Source organism: Myodes glareolus, chromosome 12, assembly GCF_982192425.1.
Source record: "Myodes glareolus chromosome 12, mMyoGla1.1, whole genome shotgun sequence".
Taxonomy (NCBI): Eukaryota; Metazoa; Chordata; class Mammalia; order Rodentia; family Cricetidae; genus Myodes; species Myodes glareolus.
The window spans coordinates 31249307-31262519 of record NC_142037.1 but is presented as its reverse complement, the minus strand read 5'-3'; the positions used below and the strand labels follow the sequence as shown (position 1 = coordinate 31262519).

Sequence of the window (13213 nt, the reverse complement as noted above, 5' to 3'; positions counted from 1 at the left end):
ATATACATGTAAGTTCACACATATGCATGCCTCAGGGCACATGTGGAAGTCAGAGGACAACTTGCAGGAACCAATTCTATTCTTGCACCCTGTGGGTCTCAGGATCAAATTCAGGCTGTCAGGCTTGACAGTCAGTACCTTCACCTGCTGAGCCATGTCCCTTGGCCCACCATGGGAAACCTAGGTTCTTTAATGTGCAATGTTTATAAGTTGAGTGTTGGTTTCACAGAGAGTTTGTCTCAATAAAGATTCTGAATCTCAGCATAATAGAACGCATGCCGGTTCTGAAACTGGATGGGCATCCCAGGCTTCATCAAGCCAGCCTGGATGTCCTTCTGTTTGGGGAGCCAAGGGAGTGAGGTTGATCTAATAATCAGGGCAAATCAGATTGTTGCCTTTTATAGCTAAGAAGAGCCACTCAGCCAGTTCTGAACAATGAAATCCACACGCAAAGTTAACAATGGTGTTTCTGGGAACGCTTCCACTTCCTGAAATGGGAGATGTGTTTGTTGCCAACATGCATCTACTTCTTTCCATGAGACGAGCTGCGACAGCAGGTATCTCAGCAGCAACCTTATGACGAAGAGGCAGCAAGCATCACGGAAGGCCAAGGAGACCACAGAGATGTTGAATTGGACACGGCTGAGTCACTAAACCCTCCTAATTGCCTCCTAATGAATAAACTTCATTTGCTTAAGCCTTTATATATATTTATAGTATGCTATGCATGATATAATATAATATATAATGAATACATATATACTCATTTTCACTCAAAGCCGTCCCAAATTAATTCTCATCTGACTGTAGTCTTTTCGAGCATAAAAAACTTCATTTGGAAATCAAGGTTTACCATCTATAGGCATAAAGAAAGAAAGATAACTTGGATGGTAGCTAATTCCGATTTGGGTAACAGTTTATTTTTCGATAAAAAACACTGTACCTTCGACAATTCCCCTTGACTTATTCCACTGTTATGTTTAAGACTAACAATAAAGAAAAATAAATCTTGACATTACCTCCTCTGCCTTAAGAGTGATGGTTCTGCAGGTGGGAATCCTTGCTCTGGGCTTCGTCCTTAGCAAATCCTCATAGGGCCTCCGTTCTGCCCCACGGCCGTACAGCATCTGTAGCTTCTGGGCTGCTTCTTCTGCTGCGTCGTCCCTGGCCCACATATCTGCGTCTTCTTCCCTGGGCCCGTCCGCCCTGTGCAGGAGCATAGTCAGGTCCTTCAGCTCCGCCTTCCACTCCTGCCAAGGCAGAGCATGCCACACTGCTCATGACAGACTCGGGGGAGGGGATGGTAACAAGGGGAAGAGCAGGGGCCCAGGGCCCCGAGGGGGGTCAGAAGTTGAAAACAGAACCCTAAGTCAGCTACCCTAAACCCCTTGTCCAGTAAATGGTTGTCTTCATCAACTTGATACAGCCTGGGGTAATCTGAGACAAGGTCAAAGGAGGAACCGTCTCACTCAGGTCGGTCTGTGGCCATGTCTGTGAGGTACTGTCTTGATTTTCTGAATGACAGAAGGGAGTCAAGTCCACTGTGTGTGATGCCATTTCAGGGCAAATGGTCCTGAGCTATACAAAAAGCAAGCTGAGGATGAGCGTGGGAACCAGCCAGGGAGCGAGCCAACAGGCGGCAGTGCTCCAAGGCTTCTGTCTTTGAGTTCCCGCCCTGACTTCCCTCAATGACAGACTGTGACCTGGAAGCACAAGCCAAATAAACCCTTTCCTCCCCTCAGTTCGTCTTTGTCATGGTATTCGTCACGGAAACAGAAAGGAAACAAAAACAATGGGGACGCAGGGGCTTAAAGAGGGGCATGGCTGACCCAAGGACCTGGGCCAGAACCCCCATCTCACCCTGCAGAATATTTTCACCGAAATAGGTTTCGTAAGATGAACGTTCTATAGTAATCTCTGTGTGTGTGCATACACATGTGTGAAGGCAGGGGTTGACATCAGATGTTCTCCTCAATCACTTCACCGTATTTATTTATGTGTTTGTCTGTTTGAGACAGCATCTCTCACTGAACTGGGAGCTCACCAGTTCAGCTGGCTGGCAAGTGCCAGCCGTTACCTCTGTCCCCCCAGGGACAGACTCACCTTGCTTTTTACTCTCCACAGATGTTGAAGGTCCAAACTTAAGTGTTCATGTTTACCCGGCAAGCACTTTACCAACTGAGCTATCTCCCCAGTCCCTGTGCGGCATTTATAATGATAGAATTGTAATCTCTGGTGGTGTAGAGAGGAAAACGTCATGGAAGAGAGGAAAAGAAGAAGAGACATGAGAGACGATAAAAGATCAAAGGGAAGATCTGCTGGCCTACCTGATCAGACAGAAGGTGGATTTTGGCCTCATACTGTTCACAGCAGCCAGAGCTCACTTGGACGATGCATGACGTGCAAATGCTTTCTCCAGACACGGGCAGAAACATCGCTTGCTGGATGAGGGCATTGATCAGAGAGCTCTTGCCGGCTCCCGTGCTTCCCAGGAACCCTACGTAGATCGGCTCCAGCGGCGGTTTCTCAATCAAGGCGAGAAGCCGGTTTCTGCATCCGTTTCAGAGTGCACAGGAGTATGAGCAGAAGAACACCAGAACAGAATGCAAAGAAACTAAGGTCCGATCCTGGGCAACCCCCTATATCCTTCCTTTCTTTGATGAAGGGATAAGACTGCTCCCTACTTTCTACATAGACGTGGGCTGGGGAGCAAACAGGACTAGCTAAACATGCTTGGTAAGGAGAATTCTCCACAATGTTATACTGTCCACATAGATGTGAGACATCCTTGTTTGTGTCCCATGTTCTCGTCTCTAATAAAACTCACGCAGAAAAGTCTGAGGAGCAATCCGGAGTCCTGTGAGCAAGGTCAACTATGTCATTGACTCGACTGAGGTTGTTTGAGCCAACTCTGCACGGACAGTTGATTAACTCAGTGACACATAGTTTGGCTGGGTTTGGAGCGTTTCCCCTTATCCACAGTGTGACTTTGCTCCATGGCTTGGTCTCTCTGAGCATCAGTTTCAGTAAAAATGGGACAATCACAGGAGAGTAGCTGACAACGGTGGTCACACAACAAATGGCTACTGTCAGTGCTTAAAAACAAACAAACAAAACCCCAAACAAAATAGCCTGAAAGAAAGCCTCCAGCCATAGGAATTTTTTTCCTGTCCTTCTGTGCTGTTTCTAACTGAGAGCACTTTGTTTCTCCTGGTGGGGGTGTGGCATCGGATTGGAGGGTGCAGGTTCCAGACTCACATGAGATACTTAAGTCCACTGGGAATGCTCTCCTCCAGGAAGACAGACTGAATCATTTTCTGATAAGTGTTGCTCAAAATCCTCCTGGTCCGAGACTCCAGTTTTTCATCTGGTATCAATAGAAATGGGTTATCTGAGAGTGTACCTGGCAGAGAAAGAATGCCAGGACCCCAGAGGAGGCTACTGAATCTTGCAGAAAAGGAAGAGAACTCAGCAAAACGAGACGTCAGTTAAACCAGCGAGCGAGCTATCTGCTGCTGGAGGTAAGTGCTCGTCAACAGGCTGTGTTGATTCTGATCACCTCCCTCCAGAGACTGGCGCACTCTGCACTCCCTTCACACTTTCTAGAGCCTTCTCTCCTGCGGATTCTGTATAAATATCCACCAAAGCACCTAGCTAACCATCTATCAACTGTCTTCTCATTCAGAAAAGGTTATTTTGAAAACAGAACAGCCTGGATATAAAGGTTACATATCTCTGCGGAGATACTAAGGAGCAGGTGCTTGCGGAGATGCTCCCTTGCCTTCGGAACTTTCCATCTTTCCCTCCGAGTGTCTGCACCTGTCTGTGAAAGGCAGCGTCATGTTGCCACAGCCACACCAGCCTTTCCCAACACTCACATTCCTTAAGAGCACTTTGCTCCGCAGAGGGAAATGCTTGGAATTGCTGGTCTCGATGTGACCTGCGTCTCTTCTTCATGGGTTCTTTAAACAGATCACAGTCAACTAGGATAAACAGAGGACATAGAGAATTACAGACTGAGGGCGGGCAGAGGATCCTGGCCTCACCTCTGCCAGTGCACACAAGTTGAAGGCCTCAGAGCACCCTGGCTAGCTCTGCCTGCTCTGAGGGGTTGTCTCAATTTAGAACCTAATTCTCAGGGTCACTGCACCTGTTGTACCTTAGATCGGTTACTTTTGTGTTATCTGTGATAAAATCCTGACAAAAAGCACCCAAGGAAGGAAGGATTTATTTTGGCTCATGTGACAGGAGCACAAGGCAACTGGTCACACAGTATCAGCAGTCAGGACGTAGGGAGTAATGTATACACAGCTCACTTCTGTCATCGTATTCAGTCCGGGACCTGGCATATGGACTGGTGCCTCCCACATTAGGTTGGGTCTCACCTCGTATTCAGCCCAGAACCCTGGCATATGGACTGGTGCCTCCCACATTAGGGGGGGGTCTCACCTCAACCCAATCTAGGAGCCACTCACAGACACGCTCTTAGACTTGTCTCCATGTGATTCTGGGTCCTGGAAAGCTCTCTCTCTCTCTCTCTCTCTCTCTCTCTCTCTCTCTCTCTCACACACACACACACACACACACACACACACACACACACACCATCACACATCTGGTTCCAACATTCCTCTCCACATGCAAACTGCTATTGCATATATATTCTCAGAAACCAAAGTATCTAGATACTGTCCACCAAGTTTAAGCCTTAGGAAATCCGCAGGGATCAGACAGGCCTTTCAGACTTCCACCAGAAACAGAACAGAGGGGAAAGCAAACAGGTAACCACGGCAAGTGTCTTCTGCTAAGCCTCTGAGTCCTTCCTCATCTGTAAACCAAGAGGCTGGTCAATTAGAAGCACTGACACAGTGTGAGGGGTTCCCTATACAATGGATGCCTTCCAGCTGGGCCTGGGGTACATGACTGTACCCCCAGCCACTCAGGAGGCTGAGGCAGGGAGATCGTGGCATCTAGACCAGTCTGGGACACCTACTAAGAGTTTATCTCAAAATGAAAGGTTAAAATCAGGATTGGGAAGTGGTCTAGCAAGTAAAGTGCTTATGGCACAGCATGAGGACCGGAGCCCAGTTGCCAACACCTACGTAAAAATTATGCTGGGCCAGCTTTAATCCCAGCATGACGGAGGCAGAGACAGGCCGATCTCTGGAGCTCCATGACTCTAACCCAGTGCTCCTAGGGCTTGCTGGTTACCAGCCTAGCTTAGCTGATAAGTTCCAGGTTCAGTGAGAGACTCTGTCTCAAAAAAAAAAAGGTGGACTACAATCACAATACATTATATGTGTGTATGAAATTAAAGATAACAATGTTCTAAAGTAGAAAGTGACGATGATGTCACAGGCCTTTGAAAATGCTGGAATAAAGTCTGTTAAATGGTACAAACAGGCAAATTGTATTCTGTGTAAATTTTTTGTCGATAAAGATTTTTATAAAACTTAAAAAAAGGTGAACAGCAGCCGAGGAAAACAGCCTACATTTAACTCTGACTTCCAAATGTATATTCAAACATGTGCACACCCACCCACAAGCACATGTGCACACATATAAATACACACCCACATGAACACATGCAAACACATACACTGTTCCTACATACACAAGTTGAAAATTAAAAAGGGGGATGGGAATATAGCTCAGTGGTACTGATTGCTTAACTAGCGTGCTTGAAGTCCTGGGTTCAACATCAATACCACAAAAGGATAAAATAAAATATAATATTATAAAGTAAAAGATGCCCTTTGGTTAATAAATTGGAGAATCACCCCCTGCCCCAGGCTTCTTCCCCTACAGATATTAGCAGCTGCTTCCTTAAGCAGGAGAAAATAGAAAGCAGGAGATCTTTGAAGTCTTCAGGAGTCATTCACTCACCTACATGATGACTTGATTATGAGGTGGAAGGCTGGTAGGGGCCCTAAACCTAAGGAAGGCTGTGCTTTAGATTTGGAGAACACACCTCATTAGTGTTGCCTGGCTAGAAAGGGGGAATAGCTTGGTCTCTGGGGCAAAAGTTTCTGGAAGTGATCCTAACCCAGTGCTCCTAGGGTTTGCTGGTTACCAGGGAAAGAGCCATGGAGTGATCTGGAACACCTGGTCCCAGGAGATGCCACTCTGAACTCATGTAAAGAGCGAATACAAGGCCCCAGTGCTGAGTATGGTCTAAGAAGGTCAGGCTCACTGATGGGCTGTTGAGACACTTCAGTGGGGACCTAGGGTAGCAGCCTAAACAGAAGCCCCAGCTTGCATCACTGGGCTCCAGATGTGAGCCTCCCACACGTCACGCACAGCCTTCCACCACCACCTCTTCAGTCTTGCATCTCCCAGAGCAGATTCTGCTGCCTTCTGGAGACAGCTCATACGCCACAGAAGGTTCCAGTGCAGAGCCACACATGTGCCAAAGCTTGAACGGCTGACACCTCATGCTTCTGCTGTGACAGATGAAAAGCTGTTCACTACATCCTTCTGTCCCAGGAAGTGACTGATCTAACTGCAAGCATGCATCCTGGCTCAGCTTCAGGACTGCAGAACTAAATACCAAGTAGTTGCTGGCTCTGTGGCTTCAGTCAGAGAGCAAGAGGCAGAAAAGAAAAAAATATGCTATTCAAAAGCCTGGGACAGTTGTAGGCCAAACACTAAAGACAAGTAAGCAGCTCGGAATGCCAGGATGCATGCACAGTCATCTGCAAAATAATATAGAAGGATGTCTACTTTGTAACTCAGGTATTCTTGTGTCAACAATGTTCGGGCAGTCTCTTAACCATACGCATCAAACAAGGAACAAACCCATCTATCGAGAGCCCTCATTTCAACTTTATAAGACTCGGCAATTAATCTGGTATGAGTGGGAGCTTGGGGTAAGAATTTAAATAAAATAACAGGATTACAATTCTTTTCTCAGTTCCAAAAATGGAAAACCACCTGGAAAGGATAAAATATTCCATCTTGGATTCACACCATGAATGGGTCTATTAACCTGTAGCTGGAGTGAACTGGCCTGAACATGGACCATGGTTCTTATCCCCTACAATGGCTTGGCCGTCCCCTTGTCCTGTTCCAGCTCCATTGAATTATTCTAGTAAAGAGCAAGAGGGATGGATGGAAGGAAGCAGGCAGGGGGTGTCGCTTTTGAAAACTGATCCTCGAAAGACGCAGCTCTACAGTCAATGTGAACCATTGCTAAAGCAAAGGATCCCCTCTTGAGCTCTGAGCTCAGCCCAAGGGACCCAGAAGTTGCAGAGATTTTTGCTTGTGTGTCCTGTCAGATTTCATGTGATGGCTGCTATCCACACAGAGCTGGAAATATTGGTTCCCCTTCTCTTAAGGGAGCTGTTTCCATAGTGACGAGGAGGATTTTGCTCCTCGGTTCTGAAAACAAGGATGATTTGATATACCCTTGTTCCAGTACCTGGGAGCTGCCCCCTCTGCTTCCTCAAAGAGGCACTTGCTGTGGCCCAAGAGATCTTCCACCAGCCCACTGAGGCAGGAAGCTTGTCCACACTGACTCCAATGGACTCGTCCTTCAATAAGACTCTTCCTAGGCGCATCTCTCCCGTTCTGAGAAGAGCCACCTGTTAGTATTCCAAGGGCCTCACCTTGCCACCTTAGATTTCAGAGAGTCCTAGCTTGTGTTCTAGAAACTATTTTTAAGGTAGGAAGCCTCACACACACAACTGATCATCAAGCAGCTCGCTTTGTTATGAACAGACTACTTTAGTTACTGTTTTTAAAAACTGACAGCCGGTTCCTACTAACTTGCCATTAGAAAACAGCATCCAACTAAAGAGCAAGGAACGCCAGCTGTGGGCACAGTCTCAGTGTTTGAACAGACAACAGTAGCCAGGCCCTATTTAGGGTCATTTCAGGAGTGTTACCTGAGTGTGGCATCACACCTGCTGAAGCCTCCATTTCTGCCATTTCCTGCTAAGTCAGTTGCTCCTTCTGTGTGCTTAGGAATACCAGCCTGAAAGGATAAAGAGAGGAAGGATGCACGCATTAAAGGTACAAAAAGCAGCCGGGTGGAGTAACAATCCCACTTCTTGAAAGACTGAAACAAGATAATCACAAGTTCAAGGCCGGCCTAGGCTCCACAGCAAGACCCTGTGTCTCATTAAAGAATAAAAGCACACGCCTCCAAAAGTGAGAATACATAAATATGCTTGTGTTTTATGTCTTCCACTAACTTCCAGAGAGCAGGGAGTCTTCTCACCTCTCTTTGAAACCCTCCCCATGCCTCACGCATCACCCATTGATAATAGATGCGACAAAGATCAGTGTCTGATCATTGGTTCTCCATCACACACGTTATCTGGGGAGGTTTAATTTGATATTGCCTGAGATCTTTAGAACAACTCATTCTGAAATGAGAATAAGCCTCTGGTGACCAGAGCTACGGACGTCAAGTTCTACACACTGGCTGCTTTGGGCAAGGTCAGTGCCCCAGGCAGGTGAACTTGAACTTGTGCCAATGACATATATTTCCAGCAAGAGTCAGCCTGAAGCTGGGGTGTCTCCATGCTGTTTCTCGGGACTGGAGCTGAGTGGCTGGATACTGAGCAGGGAAGGAGATGTCTAGAGACTCGGTCTTATGAACCTTACTCACCCCACTTCAACAGGAAGACACTGACTGGGGGCTGATTAAATGCAGCCCTGAAGCATGGGGTATCCACAGGGGGAACAACAGTATGAAAGCATCCTAAGGGAGTGTCAGAGCTGGCCTGTGTCTAGGTCACTGGCAGACAAGGCAGGATCATGTGCATGAAGAACATTCAGGGCCCTAGGGAGACTCCGAATGAAGAACACTACAGAGCCGAACATACGTCAGCCCCTGGAGCCCTTCTCTTTGCCCACACAGATGAGAACCCAGGGAATGCTGGGGGTGTACCCAGAGCCCTTACTCTCCACAGCCACTGTTTCTGTGGGGGAACACTCGGCTGTGCATCTCAAAGCCAGAGCCACCAGCCCCTCTGAAATATGCAAAACCTTCCTGAGGTGCTGGTCTCCACTAGTCTCCTGGGCCCTAGTCAGACAGACTCACCAAATAAGGCAGCCTGCACCTCATTTGCACATGACCCCCAAATTAAAATCACAGCTCATCAGTTAAAATGATCTATTCTTAGTTCAGCTTACAGATCTGACGTGACTAACCGGCTTTCATGGTTGGTACACGCTGGTTGGATGGGAAGGGATGCTGATTGCATGCAAGGTTGGAAGAACGTTAGCTCTCCATTCCTTCTCTCAGGCCCTTCACAACCTCCATGGTTCTCCAGGGAAGAAGTCCGGGTGGATGTCCACAAACCTGGCACACTAGAATGCCCTGACCCTTTTCTTCCCTGTGAACGCCTACCCTTTAATCAAGAGTGTGTTCCTGTAATTTTTTTCTCTAATAAGGTGTCTGAATTCCTAATAATTCCCTTCTCAGGTTCCTGCTGTTCTGTAAATGGCCCAATTATGATGACTTTTCTTTCTTTTCTCTCTCTCCCTTTCTCTTTCTCCCCCACCCTTTTCCACAGTCTCTTTCTACGCAGCTTAGGCCCAGATAAGCCTCCAACTCACGACTCTCTTTCCTCAAACTCTGGAGTGCTGGAATTACAGGTAAGTACCACTATGCTCAGCTCAGAAACCATGGTTTATATTTCCTCCTCCCTACTGAACTATGAGTTCTTCAAGGTTTTCTGATACTAGAGAAGTCTGAAAAATGGCACCTATGTGTATGACCAGCTGGTAATAGACTCGTCTTCAAATGCTGAGATTCTGAGTTCTCATTTAAAGTGCACAGCAGAAACGCCGGGAGGGGGAATGCTCAAAGTCACATCCCATGAGAGCCACAGCGACTTCTGATTTGAAATACTTGGAACTGGAGGGATGGCTCGGCGGTTAAGAGCACTGGCTGTTCTTACAGAGGACTGAGGTGGATTCCTACCACTCACATGGTAACTCACAACCATCTGGTCCCAGCAGATGCAACACCCTCTTTTGTCTTTTGTTTGTAGTGGGCACACACACACACAGTACACAGGCATGTACATAGGCAAAACACCCACACACATGAAAATAAATAAATAATGTAAAAATCACTGTTACAAACACTAAACAGACCAAACCACACCAGGACCGGAATGAGTAAGGACAGAAAAGGCGATGCCCCACAGCATGGCCACTCTTCAGCGAGGCCTGTCTGACTCCCAGTACAAAAGGAGGAAATAACGGAGAGCCTTGCTGCTTTCTAAAGAAGGGTGGGGCAGTGAGCCATCGCCACGCAGAACGCTAGCCGTTATTTTGATTCCGTGAATACTGCAGACCAAAGGAAACGTATGATCCCACTGCTGGACAAAATCCTGTGGTTTGCCAGGACAATCAGTATTCTAGAATGCAGATTCCAGGAGGAGGAGGACAAGTGGGTCCAAACAAAACCCCAAAGAACAACTGGACCATAGCAAAAGCATCATTACCACACTGACACCGGGCAACATGAACATGTCGCAAGCTCTTAGACTTGAAGGTGCCTTGAGATTTATCTCAAGATGAAGGACCTTCACTTTCAGAGGGACGCGGGACGAAGCACATTTTTAAAAGCACACAGAGCGAAGGGAAGAAGCGGGCCTGCTCACTGGATACTGGAATACCAGCAGTGGTTTGGGCTTTTTTCAGGGTCAGGGGAATGTTCAACTGACTTCTTTTACTACATCAACAACACATGATGTCCAGAAAAATCTGTTGGCACATATATGTCCAGGGTTAGACTGAGTTTAACTGCATCAGAGCAGACACCAACCCATGAGCCTCTCACCAAAACAGCAGCCACGGCACCAGTTCACAAGGAGTTTGTGACTGACTTCTAACCGACATGTGGAGATAACGGGAATTACTTGAAATGGAGTTATAGAGATTTAGGTTTCAGATTCCTACTGCCAAATTCAAAGACTGTGAGGAAGGGGCCATTTGGTTGACAATCTGAGGCACTAGAAAATGGACAGAAATACTCTATAAGGAAAGCGAAAGGAAAGCCTCTAAGAGGCTAGCGCATCAATATGGAGCTGAACGCTGTAGTGGCAGAGGCCCCTCTGCTTCTCGTTCTGCTACCAAACAAAGCTGTGGGACGTCCACTGGTCACCTTGCCACTCTGGGCCTTGGGTTTCCCATCTGTGAGCAGAAGGTGTGTTCTCTGGTGTGAACAGATGCTGAAAAGATGACACCCCTCATCTTGAAACCCCACCAGCAGGGTAACAGCAATTAGGGCTCCCGAGGGGTGGAGCAGCACGGCCGAGACGGCCTCAGCGCTGAGTTCATGCTCTTAAAAACAGCCGTCCTCAGCCAATGGCAGGAAACACTGCCCCGCAGAGGGAGGTGATAAGGATGGGAAAATCGGGCCGGTGTCTGTGAAGAACCAATCCAGAGCAGTCCAATTTACAGACCTGTGCGAGCGCAGCCCATTGCAGTTGGGTTTCAGCTGCATGGCCAGCCCTCGTGGTTTGCTTTTGGGGCTTATTTACATTCGCATGCCCTGAGCCCAAGAATGGCATCTTTCAAATGATGCTCTACAGGTAATGCTAGACACGGGACGGCAGCCCGGGGCTGGTTTCCTGTTAAATAACTGACTGCTGGCAGCTGTTCTTGCCTCGCTCACCCTTCCTTTCTCTGGTTTGTCCTTGCTTACGGCCTCTTTATAAACGGACAGTGAGAGAAGTGATACAAGCTCTTTGTCCCTACCAGAGCGCAGTCGTGGCGAGTGGAATTGGAGACTTTCAGTCCTGGCTTTCAGTTTACAGACATGTACTCTGAAGCACAGAGAGGGGAAGGAACTTGCCCACAGTCACCCAGTAAAGTAATGGTCACCTGACAGCAAGGTCAAGAGTAATTAAATACCATATGAGCTCTCAAGCCCAACCTTCAAATACCTGGAGGAGAAAAGGTGGCTGTCACCTAACCACCAGTGTGTCCAATGTTACATGCCTGCCAGAGGCAGAAAAGGCATGGGGTGACATGTTTATCTGCCAATGTTTCCCCCTAGGTGAATTCCCATTCACCTAGGAGTTAAGCAGATATCATCCAATTCTGACAAAACTAAAGGAAAACCATCCTCATGGGCAGAAACACAATGCCCTACTCCTTGGGGTCATTCTGTGTACCGACTTCCCTCTGAGGAGTATAATATAGAAATCGGAGAGGAAGGAGTAATTCGCCCAGTACCACCCCAGCCAGGTGATCCAGATCAGCACCAATAGTGACAGCTCACGGAGATGCTGTTTATTCTCCCCAAGGTGGATGAGAAAGGCTCTGTGGTCTTCTTCCCCCAACCCCTAATTCTAATCTAACAGAAAATGCCAATATCAGAGACTCTCACAAAGTACGAGATCAAGACCCTTCAAAATGAGCACTATCATCAAACACAGGAAAGCTCTCAGGTGACAGCCAAGAAGAACCTTTAGAGACAGAACGGCCAAGTGTGGCATGGTATCCTAGATGGGGTCTGATAGAATCTGGACCCTGGACATAAACTTGGAACATTCATTCACTAAGACATAGAATTTTCTTAGCATTCATGCTTATCCATGAATATGTGCTCATTCGTGACCGTGAACTCATTCATAACTAATATACCACTCCAGGATGATCAAGGTAATTAAGGGCAGGTTACACAAACTATTTTCTCAAGCTTTCTGTACATCTCAAGCTATCCATTTTAAAGGCTCTATTATTTAAAAATTCCACAAATCATATCACAGAATAGAGAAGAAGAACAACTTACCAGATGTTGCTGAACTGAAAATAAAAATCAAAAAGATTTTCTTTTTAAAAAAAATCCCAATCAGTGTTGCTTCAGTCCCAGACGTCCACAAGTGAAGCAGTAGCGAATAGAGACACATCGATACAGATGGTGCAGACACCAGGGACCCGCTAGACAGGGCCCTCGGTGGTCACAGTCAAAGCCACATCTGTAAACACAGCGGAAGTGAAACCAACCACATTAGGCTATTTACCCCAACTTCCTCCCTCGATATGGAGATGTGCTGTGTTCTATTTTCTATTTATCCCAACTTCCTCCCTCAGTGTGAAGATACGCTGTTTCCTATTTTCATTTAAACTTCAATTGCATGTGAACTGGGGATCGTGTGCCCTTCCCTGCTGTCTTCCCACAATCAGGCAGGACTTGACCACTTTTCCTTCCCTAACAGATTTTAGCATCCTGCCACAGCACCCT

The 13213-nt window shown here is 47.1% G+C and overlaps 1 protein-coding gene across 1 annotated transcript in view; it reads right to left on the bottom strand.

Moving 5' to 3' along the window:
* Window positions 1-12951, bottom strand: part of Nuggc (nuclear GTPase, germinal center associated) — a 46869-nt gene extending 33918 nt beyond the window's left edge. Inside the window, 6 exon segments of the mRNA XM_048422030.3 lie at window positions 1020-1250; window positions 2328-2550; window positions 3259-3367; window positions 3879-3983; window positions 7887-7975; window positions 12761-12951. Of these exon segments, the coding sequence (XP_048277987.2) occupies window positions 1020-1250; window positions 2328-2550; window positions 3259-3367; window positions 3879-3983; window positions 7887-7929 (711 nt within the window). The 5' untranslated portion in view covers window positions 7930-7975; window positions 12761-12951.
* Between the last annotated feature and the right edge of the window lie 262 nt (window positions 12952-13213).